The sequence below is a fragment of the Anolis carolinensis genome, chromosome 1, assembly GCF_035594765.1.
Source record: "Anolis carolinensis isolate JA03-04 chromosome 1, rAnoCar3.1.pri, whole genome shotgun sequence".
NCBI classification, from domain to species: domain Eukaryota; kingdom Metazoa; phylum Chordata; class Lepidosauria; order Squamata; family Dactyloidae; genus Anolis; species Anolis carolinensis.
In genome coordinates this window covers 160,184,052-160,211,652 of record NC_085841.1, presented here as the reverse complement: position 1 = coordinate 160,211,652, position 27,601 = coordinate 160,184,052, and the positions used below count along the sequence as shown (strand labels likewise).

Sequence of the window (27,601 nt, the reverse complement as noted above, 5' to 3'; positions counted from 1 at the left end):
AGTCCTTCAAATACGAGGAAAAACTCAGATGTTATGGGAGGGAACAGCTAGAATTAGTCAGGCCCCTTCTACACTGCCATATAACATCCAGATCATCTGCTTTGAACTGGATTATATTGCAGTGTAGACTCATGCAACCCAGTTCAAAGCAGATAATGTATATTATCTGATTTGACAATCTGGATTATATGGCAGTGTAGAAGGGGCCTAAGAGACAGGATTGTTCAAGAATGTGTGCCACATCTGTGCTTCAACACTGTAGAATCAATGCAGTTTGACACCACTGGCTCAATCCTATGGTGTCTTGGGGTCTCTAGTTTTACAAAGCCTTTAGCCTTCTCTGCCAAAGATTGCTGGTGCTTCATCAAACTAAAAAATCTAGGAATTCATGGTAATGAGCCATGCCAAGTAAAATGGTGTCAAACTGCATGAATTCTGCAGTGCAATCTCTCAAAAACTGTCAAAAGCATTCACATTTTTTTCTCCTTTCTTTTTCTTTGATTTCTGAAATTTATTGTAAGGTTTAGGACGCTTCTACACTGCCCTTTATCAGAATCCTATCTCAGATTATATGGTAGTGGAGACTCATATAATCCAGTTCAAAGCAGATAATCTGGGATCAGATCCTGGGATCTACACTGCCCTATATCCCAGGATCTGACCCTAGATTATCTGCTTTGGACTGGATTATATGAGTCTCCACTACCATATAATCTGACATAAAAAGATAATCTGGGACCGAAATCTAATACAGTTGCAATCAGTCCACCCATTCATGTCTAGGATTGGACCTTTTACAGGCTCACTGACAATCAGGTTAAGATTCTTTTTATGCTTTATATTTATGTTGTTTAAAATTGCTGTTGATTATTATGTTTTACGTAATGATGTACAGTAGAGTCTCACTTATCCAAGCCTCGCTTATCCAAGCCTCTGGATAATCCAAGCCATTTTTGTAGTCAATGTTTCCAATATATCGTGATATTTTGGTGCTAAATTCGTAAATACAGTAATTACAACATAACATTACTGCGTATTGAAGTACCTTTTATGTCAAATTTGTTGTCTAACATGATGTTTTGGTGCTTAATTTGTAAAATCATAACCTAATTTGATGTTTAATAGGCTTTTCCTTGATCAGTCCTTATAATCCAAGATATTCGCTTATCCAAGCTTCTGCCGGCCCGTTTAGCTTGGACAAGTGAGACTCTACTGTATGTGTTTTTACTTTTCTGATTTTATGTTTTTATGATGTTGATTGTGCTCATTCCTCATGTAAGCTGCTCCGAGTCCCTGTGGGGAGATGGAGGCGGGATACAAAAAATAAAGTTATTATTATAATATTATTATTAGAAGTGGCCACTGATGCTTCCAAGCTCTGGTTTTAATTGATTTCAACTAAAAACTCTCTGGTTCTTCCTTGCTTACAGCAGCCTCCGGCACACCTTTCTGCTTTGTGTGATAACTTCCAAAATAGTAGTTCTGAAGAGCAGACAGAGATCACAATCCTCTGCCTGTAGGGATGGCATGGGCTTGCAGCAATTGAGATACTGCTGACTGTCCCACTGGAACTAATGGTGTGCTTAACACTCTTTGCCACCAGGGCTCCATGAAGAACATACATGCACATAAATATTGGGGCGATAATTAGTTTTAAAATAATACAAATATGGAATCAAAATATTTATATTTCACTGGTTTCCCATAAAAATATAATATATATGATCTCCTTTTTGCAAACATATTTTACTGAGGACAATTTGTCCATTGATCCCTCACCAGACATTTACAAAACATTCTTCACATATTCCTTCTACTCTGGCATATAATTTAGCTCCCAGGGTTTGGTGTATCTAGTACAGAGAGTGAGTGAGTGAGAGAGAGAGACAGAGAGAGAGAGAGAGAGAGAGAGAGAGAGAGAGAGAGAGAGAGAGACATTCATACACCACTATACTGACTCATAATGAGACTCCTCTTCATTAATACCTTGGATTAAATTAAGCAGAATCAGATACTTCCATATCTTTCTGTGGCCCACAAATGAAATGTGTATGTAAAAACATATCAAAGCATTAACAGTTCTAGGGCAACCAACTATAGAAAACCAATACACAAAGAACAAACAAAACCAAGTATTACTCACAGTACAATTCAAAGAGCCAAAGATGTTTACTTTATAAATTAGGACTAGGGGACCACTATCCCTTTGTACAGTAGAGTCTCACTTATCCAACACTCGCTTATCAAACGTTTTGGATTATCCAACACATTTTTGTAGTCAATGTTTTCAATACATTATATTTTGGTGCTAAATTCGTAAATACAGTAATTACTACATAGCATTACTGTGTATTGTACTACTTTTTCTGTCAGATTTGTTGTATAACATTATGTTTTGGTGCTTAATTTGTAAAATCATAACCTAATTTGATGTTTAATAGGCTTTTCCTTAATCGCTCCTTATTATCCAACATATTCGCTTATCCAACATTCTGCCGGCCCATTTATGTTGGATAAGTGAGACTGTACTGTATTTGTAAACCTACAACTCCCATCATCTTTGACCCTTGACCATTCTGGTAGTTCTGAAAGAAGTTGGGATACAATAGCTGGAGGACCACCTGTTCCCTATCCATGTTGTAAATTTTGTTTCATTTCTGCAGAGCCATGTGACACCTATAAACCATTTTCTCTAGAATGATTTACTTCTATTGCTGTTTTTAAAAAGATGTAATTGAGCACACAGATGTTATTAAACCTTCCATTTTCAAATAATCATTCACCATTCACTTGGCTATTTAACCAGGTATGATAACAATTCAACAGCATGTGTTTATATCATCAACCAAACTGAATGCTTGTCAAATGAACCTGACAATACAAAAGCAGGTGCTTGCAGTGTGAAAATAAATGCTGGCAGCTACTGCAATGCATCCAAAAAATGCAACAATCAGATCCCATTCTAAACCAGATGTTTCTGCTCTATGCAACACACACAGGGCCGTAGCCAGAAAAAAAAATTTGGGGGGCCTGTCAATATTTGCTTGAGATAGTGCTTGTAGTTCTGGAGGGACTCTTAATTTTTTGCATCTCATAGACTTAGCATGGGGAGTTGGTTAACCAGTTAAAATTCATGAGTAAACCAGGTTTTTTTTAACCTGAAAAATGGGGGGGGGGGGGGGGGGTTGAACCCCTACCCCCCCCCCCCCCCCCCCGGCTACAGCCCTGAACACACATACTTAAAGTTGGGCATGTCTTTATTTGCTATTTTATGTTTCTTTTGCATGTCTATGTTTCCTCTCTAACCCAGTGGCTTTTTTTTCCTGGTTAACCATCTACAAAGAAAATATTGTATCATTTCCCTAAGTTGCAAACCACAAATTTAAGGATTATTTAGATCTTCTATTACTGTCTAACCGTATATACATTCAATCATCACAGGGAGGCCTTGGTGGCGCAATGGGTTAAACCCTTGTGCTAACCAAAAGGTTGGTGGTTTGAATCCGGGGAGTGGGGTAAGTTGTCAACTCCAGTTTCCCATGCTGGGACATGAGAGAAGCCTCCCATAGGATGGTAAAACATCCTGGCGTCCCCTGGGCAATGTCCTTGCAGATGGCCAGTTCAGGCCCAGCCTACTTGAGGGACTGTATCTCCTTCTACCAACCCTCTCAAGCCCTGAGATTCTCATGAGAGGCCGTTCTTTTGGTCCCACCACCATCGAAGGCATGTTTAGTGTGAACGAGAGGACCTTTTCGGTGATGGCCCCGCGGTTCTGGAATTCCTTCCCTAATGAGGTATGATCAACCGTTTCCTTACTGGCCTTTTGTTCACAAATTAAAACCTTTCTGTGGAGCCAGGCCTTCCCAGACGAATGAAAATAGGCACTGCCAGTCGGATAAATTTTTGATACTTGACAAATAACTTCAGTGGCCAGAGGTTATGTATACCTTTAAATGGTCCTTGTTGTAAGTTTTAAAATTGTTTATTTGATATGTTAATTGGGTTTTTATATCAGGATATGATGTTTTAATTGATCATGTATTGGTGTCTGATGTATTTGTATGAATTTTATATGTTGTACGCCACTTTTAATCCCACCCACGGGAGAAAAGCAGGATAGAATTGAATAAATTATTATTATTATTATTATTATTATTATTATTATTATTATTATTATTATTATTCTCTCTTGCAGTTTCTCAAGTCGCTTTTGACACAAAAAACCTACATGACAAAGTACTGTCACTATTGCACCTGGGTGGATTTTTTGGAAGTTTCTTTTAAGCTAACTGCCACCTACTGGTTAGCCAAAGTTCAGCTTGGCCCACCATGCAAATCTATTCTGAGCAATCACCAGTGAGACCCTGGAATAATGCTGATCTAAAATATTCTCCTGTACAGGCAGTTCCCGAGTTACAAACATCTGACTTACAAATGACTTATAGTTAAGAACAGAGATGAGGCAACAGGAAGTGATAGAAAATCTACCCCTTGGAAGGGAAATTCACTTGTGAAAGAGTTATCATGGGAAAAGGGTGTCTCAATTGAAGCTTTATCACCAATTCTTATTTTCACAACAAGCAAAATTTTTCAAAATTTCACAGAAAGTGAGGTGATGATATCTTCTGAACAGAGGCACAGACACCAAAACAAACGCCACAAGGGTGTTAACCTTTCCTTATGCTATCCAAAAGTTATAACTATATAAATATCTATGGCTGGCATTACACTTAAAATGTATCTGTTCTGACTTATTTACAAATTTAACTTAGGAACAAACCTACAGAACCTATATTATTCATAACTTCGGGACTGCCTATGCTCAGATAGTAATCCTCCAGTGAAAAGAAAGCATGACACCTAATAACTGTTCCACAGATATTTCAAAACCTTTCAGCTCTGATAGATACTCTGTCTGGTACTTAATAATCTGATTATTAATGTGTAGGTTAAGTATCTTTTATATGGAATTCCAAAATCTGAACTTCAAAAACCAGAGTTGTTCACAGAGGTGACTAAGCCTATCTGGTGGTTTAATGTGCACAAAATTTGTTTTATGCACAGAATTATGGAAAGAAATGCTGCATGTAAAATCACCTTCAGGCAACAGGAATAAGGTGCATATGAAACAGAACTGAATTTTGTGTTTAAACTTGTGTCCCATCTCCAAGTTATCTCATAGAATCATAGAGAACTCATGGGCCATCCAGTCCAACCCCCTTCCAAGAGGCAGGAAGATGACATTCAAAGCACCCCCAACAGATGGCCATCCAGCCTCTGCTTGAAAGCCTCCAAAGGAAGAGCCTCCAGCACATTCCGAGGCAGAGAGTTCCACTGCTGAACAGCTCTCACAGTTAGGAAATTCTTCCTAATGTTCAGGTGGGATCTCCTTTCCTGTAGTTTGAAGCCATTGTTCTGCGTCCTAGCCTCCAGGACAGCAGAAAACAAGCTTTCTCCCTCCTCCCTATGACTTCCCCTATGACATTATGTATATGTGAGTATTCTAAAATCCAATATTTATCTCTATCTATCTCCATAATAATAATAACAAGAACAACATCATCATCAACAACAACAACAATAAAACTTTATTTGTATTTTGCCCTATCTCCCCAAGGGGACTAAGTAATACAGAATACTTTTGGTAAAGCATTTCTTATCCATATCTGGAGTGGTTATGTTCCTTCCTTTTTTAAGCTATAATCCAAACTACACATTCAGCCAGTATTGAAACCACATGCTGAATATTATGGAACATCAAGACACAGACAATATCTTTTAAAATATGTCTATTGGTGTAGAATAACTGTGATAGACCTTTTCCTTCTCTTTTTCCTTATATATGTCTCCCTCTTATTTCTTTCTTTCCTTTTTTCCCTTTCCCTTTCTTTCCTCCCTTTCTTTATTGTTTTTTGTTCTTTTTTCTTCTCTTCTTTCTCTTTTCTTTCCTTCCCTCCCCAGAAATCTTTTCCCTTTCCTTTGTCTTCCTTTCTTTCCACTTTTTTATTTCTTCCTCCTCACCCTCCCTCACTTCATTCTCACTTCCTTTCTCTTCCTTTTTTCTCTTCCATTCCTTACTTCCTGTCAAAACTTTCCCCCTTTCCCCCCTTCTTTCTTTTTTATATCTCCTCCTTCCCTCCCTTCTCCCTTCCTCACTTGGCTTTCTCCCCTCCCTCCGTCCCCTCCCCTCCTATGCATATCACCTAGCAACAGTCAATAATAACAACAACAACAACAACAACAACATTTGCTTCACTCACTTTATTTTCCAATTATATGACAGAAGGCCACTTCACCTAGCCACAGCCAATGCTATTAGTTTCTTTTCTTTCCCTGTGCCCGAAGCCCAAAAGGGGTGGGTTCATTTTTACTTGGATGATGACTCACACACACATGAATACACACATAATTATATGGAGAACAGATAATACGAAAAGCAGGTTTCTAAGAACAGCACTTGTTATTAACATGAGCAGCATTTCCCCCAATTACTGGTATTATGCTGACTTCAACAGGAAATCATATTATCGCCATCTTCCATGTATGGCCTGTTTAACAGCAATAGATATTGCTTTTAAGATCAACCATTTAGATTAAAAACAGCAGCAAGTGACAATAATGCCATTTTTGCAATTATAGCTTACCACTGTCTGCTAGGAATCCAGTTTGCTGGATTATGTATTTCGCAAAAGGTCAAAATAACCAACACACACGTATCCCTCCATACAGAACTGGTAATCAACCCCCCCCCCCCCCACACACACACACACACACATATTATACAGGGATAAATGTCATCATTCAAATAATAGGGGCCCCTTGACAGGTTTTTCTGCTAAGCACAAGGAGAGGAGAAGCATTCAAAAATAAAATGCTACACATGCTCCCTGAAGTGAATCACCCTGGAAAAATGCTTTGACATTTGAATGCATTGATTCAGACCAGTGCCTATTATAATAGTTACCAAAAGATTAGTGCCTCACACACTTCAGAAATGCCCTTCTTAAAGACTTACAGAGCTATTTTAAAAATCTAATTAATTCCCAAGATTTGACTTGTTGCTGCTGTGCACCTTCAAGTCATTTCTGACTTATGGTGACCCAAAGGTGATGAAGTTTTGCTGGCAAAATTTGTTGAGCGGAAGCTGAGTGAATGCTCCTTGTCCAAGGTCACCCAGTAGTTTTCCATGGCTCAACAGGAACTTGAACCCTGGTCTTCCAGAATCCTAGTCCAGTGTTCAAAGTACTACACCATACTGGCTTTCCAGGACTTGGTAGACTTGCAATGTTTCTCAACTTGGGGGTTAGGACGCCTGGGGGGGGGTCACAAGGGGGGTTCAGAGGCATTGCCAAAGACCAGTATTTTCTGTTAGTCATGGGGGTTCTGTGTGGGAGGTTTGGCCCAAATTTGACCGTTGGTGGGGTCCAAGGGGCTCTTTGATTGCAGGTGAACAATAAATCTTAGCAACTACAACTCCCAAATGTCAAGGTCTATTTTCCCCAAACTCCACCAGTGTTCGCATTTGGGCATATTGAGTATTTGTGCCAAATTTGGTCCAGATCCATCATTGTTTGAGTCCACAGTGCTCTCTGGATGTAGGTGAACGACAAATCCCAAACTCAAGGTCAATGGTCACCAAACCCTTCCAGTATTTCCTGTTGGTCATCGGAATTCTGCGTTCCAAGTTTGGTTTAGTTCCATCGCTGGTGGAGTTCCGAATGCTCTGATTGTAGGTGAACTATAAATCCCAGCAATTACAACTCCCAAATGACAAAATCATTTCCCCACAACCCCACCAGTATTCAAATTTGGTCATATTGGGTATTTGTGCCAAATTTGGTCCAGTGAATGAAAATACATCCTGCATATCAGATATTTACATTACGATTCATAACAGTAGCAAAATGACAGTTATGAAGTAGCAATAAAAACAATTTTATGGTTGGGGGCCACCAAAACATGAGGAACTGTATTAAAGGGTCACGGCATTAGAAAGGTTGAGAACCACTGTATTAGAGTGTTTCAATTTGCATTACTTGCTGTTACCTTTAAAAATTCAGCATTACATGTCTGATTACTTTTTTATTCCTTTACCAAACTTCTGGATTTGTAAGGAAATCTTATTCAATTTGGGAAAGTCTTGCCATATTGAATGAGATTTCCCTGGTGACCTTTAAAAAGCAATTTTTGAAAAGTAATTACAACATATTATTCACAACACCAAGGAAATAGTTTGCTCCATGTTTGTAATGTTACTTTTGAAATGTAGTTCATACACCTTCTCAACAAAACAAGGAAAGGGGATTCAGGACCTGTTAAGTCCATCATTTTAAAAAACAATTTTAAAAAAACCAAAATGGTTAAGAGGCCCCAGAAGATCCCAAGGGCTGAAAATTAACCTCAGTGCTACCACTCTTGTCTATTCCTGGATGGCACGCACTAGTTAAATATGACATTCATTTCACTTTCTCATCTCCTGAAAATGATTCTGTCTAGTCTAAATAACAGCTCGTGTTACTTGAAATTTCTGGTAGGAGTTTGGAAAAGTGAAATTTTCAGATTACAGCTCCAAAAATACCCCAGCCTGCATGGTCAGTTTTTTTTTCCAGGCTGGGATTCCAAGATTCATTTTCTGTTTCTTTTACTAAATTTACATGGACAAAGACAATACTAGATCAGACAGAGGTTTAAGACTTATTACAATAAGACATGTGTTAATTGTGCTTGCATGTCTCTGTGTGTGATTTAGTTCTTATCATTTCTAATCTACTGCCAATGCATCTGTAATTTGATACTGATAATGAGTAAAATTAAAAACAACCAAATTATCAAAAATGTAACACAAAGCATGTCCTTACTGCTGTTGTAAAATCCTGATCTGAGCTGTAAATCAACATATTTTAGTGGTCAGATTTTCATCATTGTAAAGAATATGTGAAGAATTAACAGTGACACGCTTGATTTAGGCCAATGAGTTTAAGTCAGAGTTCTCTCTTAGAGATTGTAAATCAATTGTTCAAATTGTCTTCATTTAAATCAATATGTCTTTGGATTGTTGTGTGTTTTCCAGGCTGTATGGCCATGTTCCAGAAATATTCTCTCCTGACGTTTCGCCCACATCTATGGTAGGCATCCTCAGAGGTTGTGAGGTATATACCATAGATGTAGGTGAAATGTCAGGAGAGAATACTTCTGGAACATGGCCATACAGCCCAGAAAACAGACACAACCCTATGATTCCAGCCATGAAAGTCTTCGACAACACAAAACGTCTTTGCTTCAAACTCTGAACAACAATGGTGTTGCTCTGTTAGTGTGAGTTGGAAGAATATATTCAAAGATCACCATTGAACCTATTATAAAATAAACCTAAACCTATGTGAAGTTCAGGTTTAATTTATAAGGAGAGACCAAGTGGGTGCTAGACTGGAAGCATGGGGAATGAAGATCTAAGTACTGTGTAAGAAGGTATGCAGAGCTGTATTAAGTGGTCAGAGGGCTATTACAAACCGGTCCTCAAGGAAAAAATGCTGTCCACTCAACAGCCCACTGTGAAGAATTTGCATGGCACTTTGCAGACAAAGTCACTCAGATCAATACAGTTCCTGAGGATGTAACTGTGGCTCCTGCTTGTCTAGTGTTGATGGATACGTTTCAATTTGTGCAGATTGAGGATATGGATAGGATCCTTGGAGGAGTGACAGCCACCACATGTGCTCTAGATGGCTGTCATTCCTGGCTCATTAAACAGACTAGAGGGGGACTTGTAGGATAGGTAAGGGAAGTTATCAGTGCTTTGTTGCATCAGGGCAAGATCTCAGCATGCCTGACGGAGGGTGTAATAAGACCTCTTTTAAGGAAACCTTCCCTGGACCTCACTGTATTTTATAACTATAGACCAGTTTCCAATATTTCATTAATGAGAAAGGTACTGGATCGTGTGATGGCTTCCCAACTTCAGGAGTTTCTGAATGAAATAGATTATCTAGATCCATTTCAATCTGTTTTCAGGCCTGATTATGGGACAGAAACAATGGAAGGTTGAGTAGGTTATCAAAAGCTGAAAGCTTGCTTCATCTAAACTCACACCAGGTTGCTCTCTAAGATCAACACAAATTAAATAGGTTCTAGGTCAAATAAAGTGCCCCCTGATTTAATCCAACTTTTTGTGCCTGATCTAATTATTCCATGATTGGTCAGCAATAAGACTGAGCTCTAATATACTTCCCTGAAGGAAGAAAGAAACTTTGGAAAGAAGGATTTGATGGTAAACAGGCTCAGCAATGGCAATTGCCTGTTGTTGTTTTTCAAAAATAGACTCAGGATTCAATGAATTAACCTGAACTCTTGTTTAATCAAACATTGTTGATGAATTTGAACTGGGTACCTTGTAAATACAACTCCAGTTGCTTGATTCCAATAATGAAGATATGAACAGCATAAATTGGGTGGGGGCAGTCTTTTTCTCCTGCAGCATGGAAGCTAGTGTATCTCCCAGCCTTCCATAAATCTAAGTACATTTCAACGGTAGAACAGTGCATTTATGTTAAGCCTCCATTTATACTGTACCTGTGAGGTAGGTGTTGTGTGAGGAATTGATAAAATAATGAGACAGAGGCTGGGCCATATCTTCATTCACATCCAGTTTTTCAGGTGGAACCACTCCATTTTCCTCTCCACTTAAATATCTCATAAATCCATCCACTGATATCTGCCCTGGGAGGAAAGAGATCAAGACACAGACTTTAGCTTCAAGTACTCCACTTGCAGTCCTCTAGTTCATCTGGATTCAGCTCATTCCTAGATTCAGCACACAACATATTACTCATCGTATTAGCCATAAGACTAGATTCTGTAACTTCTCTGCTTTTGGCCCATTAAATAATTCAGAAATTTAGTGGAATAAAAAATGGGTGGTAATAACGTAGCGCCTAATCTTGTTGGACTATAACTCTCATCAGTTTCAGGCAGCATATAGTGGGGAATAATGGGGGCTACAATCCAATAAAATCTTTGCAGTTGCATTTTCCCCTTTTCCCTGGAATAAGGAGGCAGAAAATACATTGATTTTTGTCAGTCAAAATTTTCCATGAACAATGAGGCTGGCCAAGAAAATTCCATCTATGGGCCCTATTATAAAATTCAGCCTGGCTGTGTATCGGCAAAAAAGAAAAAACAGAATTCAGGAGAAAAGTATCCAGTGTTAACAAAAGCTAGGAAATGGGGTCCAATGCACTTGTTGTGTAGTATCATGAAATAGAAATCCAAACAGCAGAAACACAGCTCTGTAGATAAAAACCAAGAATCATGGAATCATAGAATAGTAGAGTTGGAGGAGACCTCATGGGCCATCCAGTCCAACCCCCTGCCAAGAAGCAGGAGTGATTAAAAAATACTGAGATGCTAACAGTAATGCACTTATTCAGATTAAGATTCCATTTTTAGTGTTTATATTTTTACAGAGAACCAGAAGGCAGGACAACTGATAAGTGCACATGAATGCACAGGGTAGATTAAAAGAAAGGGGATAAACACAGTGCAATTAACAAATACGTACTATTGGAAGAGTAATGGAAAAGACCAAAGAAGAAAAATACAGAAATTGGGGAAGTGTGTGTACATGTAGTAAAAGACATTAAGGATTATGCTCATATTTTTGTCTATGAGAATGAACTGGGTATATGAGACTTGATTTGCTGTGGAATTAATGCAGCTTGACACCATTTTAAATGTCATGGTTCAATGCTATGGAATCACAGGAACTATGTTTTTACAAGATGTTTAGACTTATTTGCTAAAGGGTGTTGGAGCCTCACCATACTGCTACTCCCATGATTCCAGAGCATAGAGCACCAACATTTAAAGCAGTGTCAAACTGCATTAAATCTACTGTGAAGATGCACCTATAGCCATGTTTTGAAAGAATGTGTATGTACACACATGGATGCAAGGGAAAAGTGTGAAGGAACTGTATTTGGATGTGGCTGCTGAAAACAAAGATCTTGCACTGCCTCCAAATCACTTTTTGAGGACTTTGCACCTGCCCTTAGTAGACAATAATTATATAACTCCCTGTGACTTCAGCTGAGGCTGGGTTTTTATATGATGTAGAAGGAAATGAACTTCAGACTACAAGAAAGTGTGTTGTTGAATTGACTACTTCACTAGATTAAGCAGTTGGGTAGGGATGTAGCTCAGATTCTCACATTCCATGTGCCAGATTTCTACCTGCAGCAAATATTACATATGGGATCTGTAATATTACATATGTAGTATCAGTAAGGGTATGGTTGGTTCTACAACCTCAGTGTTTTTTTACATCACATTTTGAAGATGTTATGTATCTTCTAGTGTTATGCATTTCCATTGCAGCATTTCTTAGTGCATGCTATAATTTTTATGTAAGTCCATCACTCTAACTGTGCCATATTTCCTGAATCAGAATTAAGCAGCTCATTTCTCAGTGCGTCAAATGCCAGGATAGGTGAGCAATTAATTGCAGAACAGGAACACCCACCATCTCCAACTGGCTCCTTCAATAATAACTATTTAGCTAGCCACCCAGGCAGGAAGGAGATGAAGAAATTTTATATGTGTGTGTGATGAAAAGATTACTGATGAATGTGAAAAAATTGGAAAACTGCCCTAAAAATTCTCACTTGAATACAACTGAATAGGTTTATTACACATGGATTAAACCATTTATATTCCTCCCTTGTCCAAATGGGACAAATAATTCCCGCAAAATTTTCCCCACAAGAATACAAAAAAGTGTGTGATCTTTGAGCCCTATTTGTGCTTTGAGAACTATGAAATATTGATTGTGCAGAAAATGTATTTTCTGTTCTGAAAATGTATCCCTCCTACTGTCTATTTTGTGCAGATTATTTTGTAAGAGAGTGCAAAATATGAAGAAGCTGGTATCTGTTGTTATTCCATCTAGCTGGGAATTCTAGATAAATTTTGCTTCACAGAAGAAAAAATGAAAACTGAAAAATGTTGCAGTGACCTTTTCCCAAGTGTTATTGCCATATTAATATCTTGCATATCATATGTGCTTTTGAAGTCCTAGCAGGTTCCTAGCTCCTAGTTAGTATTGTATCTCAGCTGCCAAGCAAAGGATAGTCAACCTATAATGAAGGTTTTTGGAATAGCTTTTCACATTTTTAAATGAGAAAGGAAATGTACCAGAATACATAGGATCAAGCTCTGTCATATTGCACATCTAACACAATATTATGATTCCACTGATGTCCACATATGATGACATTCTCACTGACAACACTGCAATCCTGACGTCTTTTGCATGCTCATATTATTAATAGAATGGCTTCTGTCAGCTTCAATTGCTTTCTTTCTTTCTAGATATTCAGTCGCCAAAGCAATAAGAACATTCACTGATTATGAGAGGAAGTGGGAGAAGGAAGTTTAGAACATTCTCCCGCAACTCTATCTGCTATTACTGGATTTGAGGAGCTTGCAGATTGAATTAGAAACAATAGTGCCTTACTAAATGTGCCTAATACTAATAAAGAACTCAAGCTATTAAGAGAGACCATTTTCATGGGATTCTCATAAATGTCTTATTTAATTCCATTACAGATTTGCAGTTGAACAGAGCTTGAACGATAACTTCATTTCACAAAGCATTTCTGGAGAAGGGCCACAAAATGGACACAATAAGGATATATGAAAAGCTGCTTACTTCTGTTCCTGACTGGGATTTGTATCACTGTTTCTTATGGTGGAATTTGCACCAATGTCAGCACAGCAACCAGGGAACTTGCTCTACGTGGGGTTGACTTTGAAGACTGTTTGGAAGCTTCAATTGGTCCAACGGGTGGCAGCCAGATTGCTCACTGGAGCTGGGTACAGGGAGCACACAACCCCCTTGTTAAGCCAGCTCCACTGGCTGCCAGTCTGCTACCAAGCGCAATTCAAAGTGCTGGCTTTAACCTATAAAGCCCTAAATGGTTCTGGCTGAGCTTACCAGTCCGAACGTATCTCGCTCTATGAACTACCTCAGAGGTTAAGATCTTCCGGGGAGGCCCTGCTCTCGGTCCCACCTCCTTCACAGGCATGACTGGTGGGAATGAGAGACAGGGCCTTCTCAGTGGTGGCTCCTTGACTGTGGAACTCCCTCCCCAAAAACATTAGATCAGCACCCTCCCTTCTGGCCTTCAGAAGAATGGTAAAAATTTGGCTATGGGACCAGGCCTTTGGGCAATAAGCAATAAAAGGAATGATTAGAGATTACATGAAATAGAGATTGATATTCGAATGGCTCTGGACTTTGATTTTTCGATCATGTGATTTTAATGTTTTAACTCTATGTTTTAATGTTAATGTTATTGCGTTTTCATGATTCAGTCGATAGCTGTATTTTTTATTGTTGTGTAGGCACTGAATTTCACCATAATATGTTTGGAAACCTCTTTGAGTCCCCATCCGGGGTGAGAAAAGCAGTACACAAGTGAAGTAAATAAATTAATAAATACCATAGCACAGCCACTTGTGAAATGAGAGACTAGTGCTTTGCATACATAGAACTGCTACAATTGAAGCATATGTTATAGTTGTTTGCCTTCAAGTTGTTTCTGACTTACGTTGACTCAAAAGAAAACCTATCAGAAGGGGGTTTTTTGGCAAGATTTGTTCTACTTATTCTTAAAACAGCATGGTAAAATCCTTCCCATATAATGATATCCTATATGAAGAGGCAGAGGTACTGAATGGGAAAGGCTCCGCAACTTTGAAACATCAAAGGTTGCTTTTCTCAGTGTTCTGTTCAAACAAAGGTAGAAGATACATATATACCTCATTTGGGCATGATCATATCAATATATGAAAGAAAAAAACTGACCCTTCTATAGCACCTATCATTAGCATCATCACCTTTCATGTGATGCACAGGTGAAGTTATGCAGGAGAGAGGCTCTTTCAAAGATCAGTATAACCTCATCAGCAATCTCTAAATGCCAAAGCCAACAGAAAAAAGCAAAGATAATACAGGAACAGCAGAACCTAGTGCTCAATTGGACAAACTATGATTTATCAAAACTAGAGCATCAGGAGTACTTTGTTTGTTTTATCCTGCATGGCTGGGGATTGTATTAGAGGAGGGCCCTTGTGGTCTCTGTCAACTATGATTCTATGAATACTGAATTATGGGTTATCATAATTCAATATTTAATTCAATTATGGGGGACAAAGTCAAGGACAAACAGACTGAAGGATAGTTTTTATCCTAGAGCTGTGGTTATATTGAACTCTGTGGTTTTGCACTGATGTGGCATTGGGGGTTGTGGGGTGGTGGAGGGGTTTGTGGAGGGATGGGTGTATTGTTTTGTGGTGGGTGCAGGGGAAGGCATGTAGTTTCGTTGTGCAATAGTACAATGGCAAATAAAACTATTCTATTTCCACTCAATAACCATGTACAAATATGTGAAGGGAAGTCATAGGGAGGAGGGAGCAAGTTTGTTTTCTGCTGCCCTGCAGACTAGGACGCGGAACAATGGCTTCAAACTACAGGAAAGGAGATTCCACCTGAACATCAGGAAGAACTTCCTCACAGTGAGGGCTGTTCGGCAGTGTAACTCTCTCCCCCGGACTGTGGTGGAGGCTCCTTCTTTGGAGGCTTTTAAGCAGAGGCTGGATGGCCATCTGTCGGGGCCATCTTGAATGTGATTTCCTGCTTCTTGGCAGGGGGTTGGACTGGATGGCCCATGAGATCTCTTCCAACTCTACTATTGTATGATTCAATCCCAAATAAAATGTTTTTTACACCTGAGTAGATTTGTTTTAACTAATTAACTTAATTAAGTTACATTGCTTCTTTAGTTCTTCTTTCTATAAAACAAAAATAAATCTAAAATTAGATCTAAATTTACCCCTGTGGTGAATAATAATGTAACTTCTGCTTCTGAAGATGTAGTTATGAGAGAAGCAAAATATTTGGGAAAAAAACACTAAAACTTCTATGGTAAAATCTTACACAACAAAAACTTAAGGCCATGGAGGAATTAATTTCCAATCCCAGCATTACCATTATATTAGCAGAGATAGAAGTGCTATAATTTGCATGTTTGGACAAACAAGTCACCTACTTAAAGTATGCATATCTGAGCACAGAAGTAAAATTAACATGGAGCTAAATACATTCCCTTTCATGACCATTTCTTTCAGTGTAAATATCACAGTTCCTTTATATTGTATTTCATTGCATAATAATCGCCCTCGCACAATAGATGCAACCCCATTTTTTGGGTTAGATTTTGAGATTTTTTTTTCAATATATTCATTTTATAAATATTACCACAAAATAATATACAGTAAAAATATAGGAGAGGGAAGGAAAACAACAACAACAACAACAAAGATTTTTCCACCAACACATATCTAATACATAATCTCACTAAAATTGGTAAAGCCATATCTATGCATTTTTCCAACCTTTAAAGATACTGGCATCTTTAAAAGCCACATAAATTTGTATATTTTGGGATTTTCAAATTCCTTGCATGATAGTCACAACCTTGATTAACTGGGAGGCACCCCCCCCCCCCCCCCCGCTGTAAACACACATCTGCTCGACCAATGTATCCTATGAGATGTTGCAGATGAAAACACAGGAGGCAGCCTACAAACACAGTATTCCCCCACTAAGTTTAAGGCAAATTGTGGTTGGTTTATAAGCTTCATGCAATGACAAAACTTGTCTTATGAAGGGGAAACACTCTATGCCAAAAGCTGCCATCTGATTACACCAAGAAGGTGGAAACCTTTCATCGCTTTGTCTTGCATATGCACAAGGAAATGTCATACCCCTTTTCTCAAATTGTTAATACTGAGCAGACTGCTGTGTTTTTTGATATGTCCAGAACAGCAGTATTGCATCAAAACAGTCATCTAGTGTCACCATGGGAACCAGTGGTCATGAAATATTGTGGTGCATTGTAATAATTGCCATTACAGCAATTAATGATGGAAGGAAGTTATCACTTTACAACATTCTAAAGAGGAAAACAATGCCTAAGGGAGTACAATTTCTCTGTGGGATTTAAGAACAGGTTCAAGCAAAGGGTTGGACAGATTTAGAACTCATGTTGGATTGGGTAAGACTGTGGAACAGAAGCCCAGATGCCCTATGGAAACAGCCAGTTCTGCTAGTTTTGGACCTTTTCTGAAGTCACGTTTTTATTATCTGAGAGTAGATGTGCATATGTTTGTATTATGGTATCAAGTGTATCATTTACAGTGGTTTGTTTCAGTTGCTCTAGTTATGTGAGGGGAAAAAAATCAATGGCTGAAGAAGACTGGAGAGTCAAAACTATATTGGATATAATCTTATTTATTTTGAAATAGTCTTGTCCTGATTCTATTACCAGTTTTATAGCAACCACTCCTTTGAAGCAATGATACAAGTGTCATAATCATAGAAAACTATATGAAAGACAACTTCATTTAGCACCACTGAAAACCATGTCAAAAATTATATTAAGGAAGACTAATAAATATAAATACAGTTGGACATTAAGAAAAAAATACCATAAGGCTTTGCATAACTTTAAACTGGGGATATTGTACCTTGGACATACTAAGAGATAACATGTCTTATTACAAAGATTATAATGATTGGCAAAGTGGAACACAATATGAAAAGGGGAAGACACTATTACAAATGGATAGATTCAGTTGAGGAAGCCACTCCTGAGTTTGCAAGACCTCCAAAGGATGCCTTGGAGGTCTCTCATTCATGAGTTCATCATAAGTCAGAGCCAATGTGATGACACCTAACCATAATCAATACAGAAACAGAAAATATCATTTTAAATTTAAGGATCTACAGCTATTTTTGCTTTCTATCTGCAATTTATTTTTGGTTCATTTCTAATGGAGAAGAATGAGTGGCATGCTGTGTTGCACAACTTGGCTGATGACTGATTGCTCTGATGTTCTGAAATTATATGGATGTCAAGAATTAGCAAACATTGTAACATTGCATATAAGCTATATTAAGAAGAACACCCATATTTTGGGCAACATGCACCATAGCTCCTTATTTAAAGATAGAGAACATGGCTTTTAAGAAATGAAAATTGACAGATAGATTCAAAATCAGAATAATAGTAGAGGTCCTTGGGTTCTCTAGCTCTTTACTAAAGCAATTAATTCAAATTATAATATATATATATACACACACACACACACACACACACACACACACACACATATATATATATATACACACACACACTAACTGTGCCCAGCCACGTGTTGCTGTGGCTTATGGGAATCCTTCGTTAGCCAGATGGAATAGCAGTGAATAGCCTTGCAGCCTCAAAGCCTGGCCATTGTCTTCTTACGGGAATCCTTGTTTAGTGAGCTGGAATACAATGGAATAGGCTTGTGCTTGGAAAGCTGGGTACTTATGTTCTAGGGGAATGGTTTTTTGGGCTGCTAGAATTGCAATGAATAGCCTCGCTGCTTCAAAGCCTGTCTGCTTGCTAGCTAGGGGAATCTTTGGTTGGTCAGCTTCAATAGTACAGAGTAGTATAGCTGCTTCAAAGCCTGGCTGCTTTCTACCAAGGATAATCCTTTGTTGGTCTGGTTAAACTGCACTGAATAGCCTCGCAGCTTCAATGTCTGGCTGTGTTATACCTAGGGAAATCCTTGTTTGGTGAGCTGGAGTAGCATCCTCAATCAAAGAGCTGCTTTGAAGCCTGACTACTTCCTTTGTAGGGGAATCCTTGTTTGGCCAGCTTGAATTGCACTGAATAGTCTTTGAGCTTAAAAACCTGGCCGCTTTCTACATAGGGCATCCTTGATAAGACAGGTTGAATGGGACAAAGTAGCCTCGTAGCTTCAAAGCCTGGGGGGTTTCTATCTAGGGGAAATCTTGGTTAGCCAGGTTGAATAGTACTGAATAGCTTTGCTGCTTGCAAGCCTGGCTGCTTTCTACCTTGTGGAATCCTTGGTTGGCCAGATTGAATAGCAATGAATAGTCTCAGTGTAGCAAGTATGAATTCTGTAGTTGGTCACCTTGAGTAGCATTTAATGGCCTTGCAGCTTCAAAGCCTGGCGGCTTTCTCCCTGGGAGAATCCTTTGTTGGGAGGTGTTAGCTGGTTCTGGTTGTTTCCTTTATGGAATTTCCCTGTTTTCCAAGTGTTGTGATTTATTTACTGCCCTGATTTTGGAGATTATATTGTACTGTATTATTATATCAGAGTAATTATTATATATTATATTTATAATTGTATATTGTCTGCTTAGAACTGGATTATATGAGGCCCCTTCTACACAGCTGTATAAAATTCACACTGAACTGGATTATGTGGCAGTGTGGATTCAAGATAATCCAGTTCAAAACAGATACTGTGGATCATGTGCCTTGGCATTCTGGGTTATATAGCTGTGTGGAAGGACCTTGAGTCTACACTACCATATAATCCAGTTGAAATCAGATAATCTGTATTTTATAGGCAGTGTGGAAGAGGCCTAAGTGAACCCTGACTGTCCCCTGGGCACCACTGTGGCTGAGGGGGTTGCTATGACACGAAGGGGGCAGGGCCTAAAGGCAGCAAGGCCTACCCTTCTGACTGGCAGTCAGGGGGAGAACTGTGTGTGTGAGGAAGGAGGGAAGCCCATTCAAGAAGACCAACCCTGGCAGCTGGCTCTCTCTCTACCTGCTCCCCTGTCAGCTATAAACACAGGCGCTCCCCTCAGGGCAAGTGCAGAGAGTGAAGGGAAAAGGCGAGCATACCATTCCGGCCAAAAAGGAAGCTGGGAAAAGTGAAAAATAGATATAGGCCAATTGTTGTTGTTGTTTTTTTTTGGGAGGGGGGTGAGTGAAGGATATATCTTGGATGTGTTGGTGTATTGTGGCCAAATTTGGTGGCATTTGGTCCAGTGGTTTTGTTGTTGTCCTAATTATGTACATTACACACACACACACACACACACACACACACACACACACACACAAAAGTTAATCGTAATTACCATCCAACTTTTCTATGCTAAGAAACTAAAATAAGAAAAAGTGATTGTGTGTGTGTGTGTGTGTGTGTAAAAAACACTTCAGTGGTTGAATCAGAGAGGTCAAACGAAATCTAATTTTTTTGCTACATATGAAATGAAAAGCATGTTCTGCTAACAGGGCATATATTTCAAGTTATAAAAAGTGGGGGAAGTATTATGTTGGAATATTAGGATCTCCAGAAACAAAAAATGCATTCTTTGTTACCACAAATTTCCTTCTATTGGAAGAAACCTCCCTAGGCTTCCTAAATTTACTTCACTGGGCTTAAGAACGTATTGTGACAAACAGAAAATCATTACTTCCCCCTTGGGCTTCAACTCTCTGCTGAATCAATCAAAAATTATTGTTTCCCCGCTGCTCCGGCAAAACTTTGTTTCCTGGTGAAATCCCACAAACTAATACAGCTAACCCACTGTTAGCTATTTTATTACCTAAAACTCATCCGAAAGGAACTGGAAATTTAGTTTTAACATTGCCTTATAGTTGCCTACTATGAGATTGGCATGCAAAAATATGTAGTGACTTCAGGCAAGTGTGTGCATGTAGGAACAAGGGACTTGTGAACATAAGTGTTGGCCAATCAATATTACAAATGTTTTAGACAGCACTGTGACAAATGAACATGGAAACCCTTTATGATGTAATTACTTTGATGAAGGGGCCCTTACACTTTTTAAGCAGAGGGCCAGTTCACGGCCACTCAGTCTGTTGGGTAGGCAGACTATAGTATGAAAAAAATGAATGAAGTCCTATGTACACTGCACATATCTTATTTGTAGTGCAAAAAAATATGAAAGAACAGTATTTAAAATGATGAACAATTTTAACCAACATAAACTTACTAGTATTTCAGTGGGATATGTGGACCTGCTTTAGCTGATGAGATAGTCAAGTTAATTAGAAATATTATTGTTGTGTGCCTTTAAGTCATTTCAAACATTGGGTGAACCTAAGTCTTAGAGGTAAATGAACTTAGAGAACTGCATCTGGCCCACGGGCATTAGTTTGAGGACCCTGCTTAGATGGATTCATCCAACTCAATCTTATTACTATTCAACTTTTTATTTAATTTACTCTCCCTAATTAATAAGTAGGCAAGCAACAACAAAGAAGTTCAGAAGTTTTCTGCCTGTTCTCCCCCTGATGTTTTGCACATTTTTCTATGACCATCATACAAAGTTGTTAAAAATCATACAGAAAAAAGATGATGATGCCAGAGTCACATGTCGGCTTTTTGTGTGAGATGTTGTTAGTTATAATGGCATTGAGGGATTTCCATGCAAGCAAGGGCAACTGGCCTTATATGGTATTTGGGGACCAGGGACAAAGAGTAATAAAAGCTAATGAAATATCAACTCACATCTAGCAATAGAAAATAACATCTGTATTTTGTTGAAATCCAGATGTCAAGAGAGGTTACTTTCCTGTTGCTAATGGGAATTGACTATTTCTTGTCTCTTACTGCCCTTTGTGTCTAGCCTCATATGGCCAACAAGGGGAGTGGCCCATGCCCTGCACAGATTAGTAACAAAAAATCAAAACTAAAATAAAGTACACACCTCATAGTGCTTGACCAATTTAGCCACTGAATAGCCAGTGTGTCATAACACTCTTCTTTAATGTTAATGAGAAAAACTGCAAGTGTTCTTTACATTCCTAGTCTTTTCTAAGGAGTGTGCCCTTATTGCAACATTCATTGCTCATTTTTCTCCTCTTCATAGGTCTGCCCATGCATATGCATACATATATGAATACAGACAGACAGACAGACAGATAGACAGACATATAAAGAGATACACAGGAATAGAGATAGAAGCAACTATGCAAGAAATGCTAAATGAGAAACACCAGCTTATTTTGTTCTTTTTCTCTGTGACCTACCTACTTCCTGGAGAGAGGTAATTATATATTTGGGAGGAACAGACAACATCTCTCAGGAACCATCCATCTTACTGACAACAGAATTGCAAACTACACCTTTAATCCAAAACCCTTTCAAAGTACAATCAGAAAAAAGTGAATGAATTCCATCATCTAATACTGCTGGATTTGACTGTTGTGGCACTTCATCCACAACATCTCTAGCTCTTTTTCAGCCCATATCTAACTTTATTTTATATTTTGAATTTATCATCCTGATCCATTTAATTAAAAAAAGGAAGTGCTTCTTTCATCATCTGTTGGCTGGAAAAGAATTGCTAAGTAAACAGTTGAGTGTATTTCTCATTAGAAAAAACACAATAACTTTGGTAAAGCTTATAATTAAACCTCATTACGGGGGACATCTACCACAAACAATTGAATGCTAGAGAAAAGGGGATCAATATAATCAAATTGAATCAAATAACTTTTAAATTATTTTACCTTATTTGCATTGTGGTGTTATTATACAATCTTCCTAGATTAATATTCCTAATGTTATACAAGGCTGAGTTTTGCAGTGGACTTCGAGAAATTAGATTTCTCCTTGTTTTATTGATAGTTTACATGATGTTGCTATTCTTCTTCTTGTTGTTGTTGCTGCTATTATTATTATTATTATTATTATTATTATTATTATTATTATTATCTCCTTACAATAAATGAAAATTATCATTAAAATCCATACAGAATACAAATATTAAGATGAGATTAAATGATAAAAATATAAAACCAGATTAAAAGATATATCATTAAAATGCACATATACACCAGTATAAAGAGGATGGATCAAATGACCTATTTAGAAAGAGCTTCTACTTCATATACACACTTTCCCTTCCTCTATTGAAAAGTAAGAAAAACAGCACTGTGTAACATAACTTTCTTTTCCCTAATACAACTTTGAACAGTATTCCTGCCGAACACTGATATCATACTTAGGCAGCTGCCAGAGGTACCCATAATATTGCCCTTTGCCATACTAATCAGGGTAGTGCAATTTAGGACCCATACTCTTAAAAAATCACAAATACGTTTTTGGAAGAAGAAAAAGCCTTGGGAAAACAAGACAATGCTCTGTTGTTCTCATAAGTGGGCCATAAAAATGTACTCTGGGTACTCCATAAAAATTCAACAAAGGACAACTATTATAGTGGTTTAAACAAAAACAAGTCTATTGTGGAAACAATGCAAGTTGAAGAAGGAACAACCGAGGAGCATGATAATACAAGGAACATTTTATTCACATCACATTTACACCAGTGCATATGGTAATTTGTTTGGTGAGTTTCATCTGTAGCATATACTTATGGCTCAAAAGGGAGCAACTGAGTATGAGAACATCACCATGGAAGTGCTTACAATAGAACTTACTGAACTGGAACTCCTAACAGCCATAGCTGGCACAGCCATTGCTGACAGTCAGTGTAAATTGCAACCCAGCAGATAGAAAGCTACATATTCCTTAATCCTGCCTTATGGGGAAGAGCTGTTCCTTAGGTATATCTGGTACTGTAGATATTTGGAGAAGGGGCACTGTCCCCCCATATAAACTCTGAACATGAAAAAACATTTATTTTAGTTTCCAAATTTCTTGTGTTGCAGAGAATGGGATATTGAAAATCACTCATAGCTAGAACTCTTATATTGATTGCATTTGCATTCCCTTGATTCACTCTTCTTGCCCCTTTTCTTGAGATGTCTCAACTGTACTCTAAAAGCTAAGCTGAAGCTTTAAGTCATCACAATGCTTGAAATTTGGGGATTGAGTAAACATTTTATAAAGGAGAGAGATGGAAGTCTTATTTGGTGGGACAAACCCATCATTTCAATCCCTTATAATATCATATGCCTAACATATCAATATAAAAGTCATAAAATTGCAGGAACATCGAATCTTACAACTGGAAGAGTCTATAAAGGCTGTCCAGTCAACTCTCTCCTTCTGCTAGCTTTCATCCTCTAGCTCTTCTGATAAAAATCCAACAAACTGTGATGAGAAAACACCAAGTTTCCCTTCCCAGCTGTCTAGTAAAATGTGCTCCCCTTCTTTTGGTGCCCTAGTTAGAACAAAGCCTGACTTATGAGGGATGTGGTTAATGCCAGATGCTATATTTAAAATAGTACTGCATTATTAAGGTGTCTTCAAAGTGAAAAAGCAGGGCCTCCCCTGTTTTGTGCTCCTTCTGCCAGTATGGTCGGTTGTCTAGGAGACAGGCCCATCAAATTCTACAGAGCAAGCTTTTGACAAGCATTTTTGTGCTCTTCAAGAAACAAATTTAAAACAGGGCTACCAAAATGTGGGAAAACTTCAGCATTTAATGCAGGAAAAGAAGATTCAGGTGCTATTTATGTTCAGAGGTAACTTTGATCCAATAGCAGTTGTGAGAAATAATACAGTGCTGAAAGTATGAACTACATTCTCACAATCAGTTATGTATTCAATTGTAATGAAATCAATGTAACCCCTCCTACCAGATGACATGACACAAGAGGGAGGAGGATTGGCAAAAAAATTATCTATGGTACTTATATTGGAACAGTTTATTTTAACCACAATTGTGCCAGTGCACTAGGTTTCTCCTGTACTAACCAGGTTCTGAATGGTCCTGTACAATTTCATCTTTTCATTTCTTTTTTGTTTAATGAACATTGAAGTCCTTGCCCCAATTCATAGGGAGTAGAGCACTAACCCCTTCCTTTATCCTTCCTAACGGGATTAGAATGCAGAAAGGTCATTGAGTTAAATTTCTTTTGAGCCCATGATATGCCACATATTTAATTCTTCAAATACAGGACTGGTGTACACTGGTCAGTAAATCTGGGCCCTACATGTGGCTACCCATATCCCAAACCCACTGTGATCGTAATGGCAAATTAGTGTCCTCGTGGTCCAGCTGGCCCAAGACTGTGTCAGCCTCACTCGATCATCACCTCACTTTCAATGTTGCTGTAGCTGCTCCTAGGTAGCCACAGAGCTCCATGTGGCATCAGTAAAGGAATCCACATAGCCAGAAAAAAAAAAAAGAAGGGTCTGATCTCCACAACTACTCTGAGTCCCTTTGCGGAGATAGAGCAATATATAAATAAAGTTTTTATTATTATTATTATTATTATTATTATTATTATTATTATTATTATTATTTCCTGATCATGGAGACATCTTTGTTGCTGTCAAAACAGGACACCCTTGATGGCCAGGAGCTCATACGTTCTATGGCTAGTTGGAAGTGGCGAGGACAGTGACACTTAATTCTGGCATCTTCTCTCTTGTGTTGCCTCTTATACCACATCCTTATCATCTTCTATTTTGTCTCTTATTCGCTTTCCTTCATCACTTTCTCAACCTCTGTTTCTTTTCTCCTTTCTATTATGTGCTGTCTTACTGGGTTCCTATCCCCTGCTTATTTCCTGTTTTGCTGTTCTTGGGTGGAATGTTCCATTGGCTCTTGTTTTGGGGGTGGAGCTTGGGACTCCCCTTTAGGTTTGTATGAGTTGGTTCAGCCTGTGAGCTAGGCTCTAGAGGCTTTCCCCCTCCATTTGGCATTCCAGAGAAAAACCTCTTAGAGATAGGTCTTAGAATTTGGTCTGGGTTCTTTGACCTGGCAAATTCAAACAGGCAACATAAATCACGTATTTACCTCAAAGATAGCAAAGTTCACCTTGTACTTACCACCTCATAGTTATTATAGATAGTACTTACCTTATAGCTTATCACCTTATAGTTTACCTCAGAGTCATAGATAGTGCTTATCATAGCCTTGTACATACCCTATAGTCCTTACCTTACAGTTTCCTCATAGCTTGTGTGCTTATCCTTTATAGTCTTTATAGCCTTTATTCTCTATCCATATAGTTTTATTTCTGTATAATTTCAGTGATTTTACCTCATATTATTTCTAATACAGTAAAAGTACTGTTTCCTGTGTTCAATAAAAGTATTTTTGGTTATCTTTAACTAGCTTCAAGAGTGTTTACTTTGGGGTTTGAGGTATAATTATAGGGTAAACCAAACACCACTTGGGTAGCCAGACCTAGAGATAGCCATTTCCCCCAGCGTGCTTTCACATATTACCTTTTCTCTCCTTTGGCTTCTTACATTACTACCTTGCTCACCCTTCTGCTCTTTCTAGTTCCTCCCACTTTTCTTGGCTTTCCTTTAAGGCATTTACATGGCTAAGGGGGTATACCATATTCTAGCGCCCTTTTGTTCCTGAATGCATCTTTAATTTGCTGTATCTTTGATCTACCCAGTGGCAGGCAACTGCTTTGTTCTCAGTGTGGTAAACATCAAGAACTGGGAAGCCATTGCCCTTGAGCATTCTAACTGGTAGTCAGCTGTTACCAACAGAGCTATTGACTTCGAAGAGGTAAGAAAAAAGGGTGAAAGGGAGAAACATGCCAAGAGGAAGGTGTGTCAAACAAACCATTGTTGGGACCACTTTCCAACTGGAAATCTATGTTCTCATTGTAAAAGACCATGTGGATCCAAAATAGGTCTCTACAGTCATTTATGGACCCATCTCCAAGACTCTACCCTTGGAAGACATTCATACTCGACCACATGGAATTGCCTACGATGATGAATTTGCTCAGTGGCAGGCAATTGCTTTGTTTTCAGTGTGGTAGTGGATTCACTCTTGATTTTAGTCTGAACTTTTAAGACATGTCCTGCCAATGAGCACCAATAGGAATCCCAGAATTCCTGCAGATGCCATCAGAACTGGGCACTCCAGCCCACAAGCTCTGATTTGGGCATGAAATGAGAAAAGGTTGAGGGGCATCGTGCCTTAAGGAATCTGTTGGTGTCCTTAGTGTCTTTCTCAAATGCTAGTAAATACAGTAGAGTCTCACTTATCCAACACTCGCTTATCCAACGTTCTGGATTATCCAACTCATTTTTGTAGTCAATGTTTTCAATATATCGTGATATTTTGGTGCTAAATTCATAAATACAGTAATTACTACATAGCATTACTGCGTATTGAACTACTTTTTCTGCCAAATTCGTTGTCTAGCATGATGTTTTGGTGCTTCATTTGTAAAAACATAACCTAATTTGATGTTTAATAGGCTTTTCCTTAATGCCTCCTTATTATCCAACATATTTGCTTATCCAACATTCTGCCGGCCCGTTTATGTTGGATAAGTGAGACTCTACTGTAATCAGAATGTGCAACGAATGGCCACTATATATCCTCACTAAACTTTTCCCTTCCTTCTCTTTAAAAGTATGGACCAGATTTGAAACAGTAAATGCTGCTCCAAGAGAAATCAGAAAGTGAGCAGGAGGGAAAGCTGAATGTGTTATACTATCTATATTCAAGTATTTTGCACAACATACACCACAACCTGAAGGTATGTACGATCTCTTTGAAGTTGCTGAATCAGAAGTGACAGAGCCATAATTGCTTTTTATCCTAGGAGGTACATCATTGATGGTTTGCATTTATCATGCATCTGCTATTCCCTCCAAAAACAAAACAAAACAATCCATTGCAACAACTTAGGTCATTTAAAGATAAGTCAATTTTAGTTAAATAAAAAATAAAACATGTGATAAAAGCATTCACTCAAGAAAATGTGAAACAAATTGCTAGAATGCAGACAATTGTGCTGCATGGCAAAAGCGGAGAACA

General features: G+C 38.4%; 1 protein-coding gene across 2 annotated transcripts in view; it reads right to left on the bottom strand.

Moving 5' to 3' along the window:
• plcb1 (phospholipase C beta 1) overlaps nucleotides 1-27,601 on the bottom strand; it is a 650,154-nt gene that overhangs the window by 168,483 nt on the left and 454,070 nt on the right. For both annotated transcript variants that reach the window (XM_062969114.1, XM_062969113.1), the window contains exon 10: nucleotides 10,570-10,716. In XM_062969114.1, coding sequence (XP_062825184.1) covers nucleotides 10,570-10,716 — 147 coding nt within the window. The remainder of the gene's footprint in view (nucleotides 1-10,569; nucleotides 10,717-27,601) is intronic.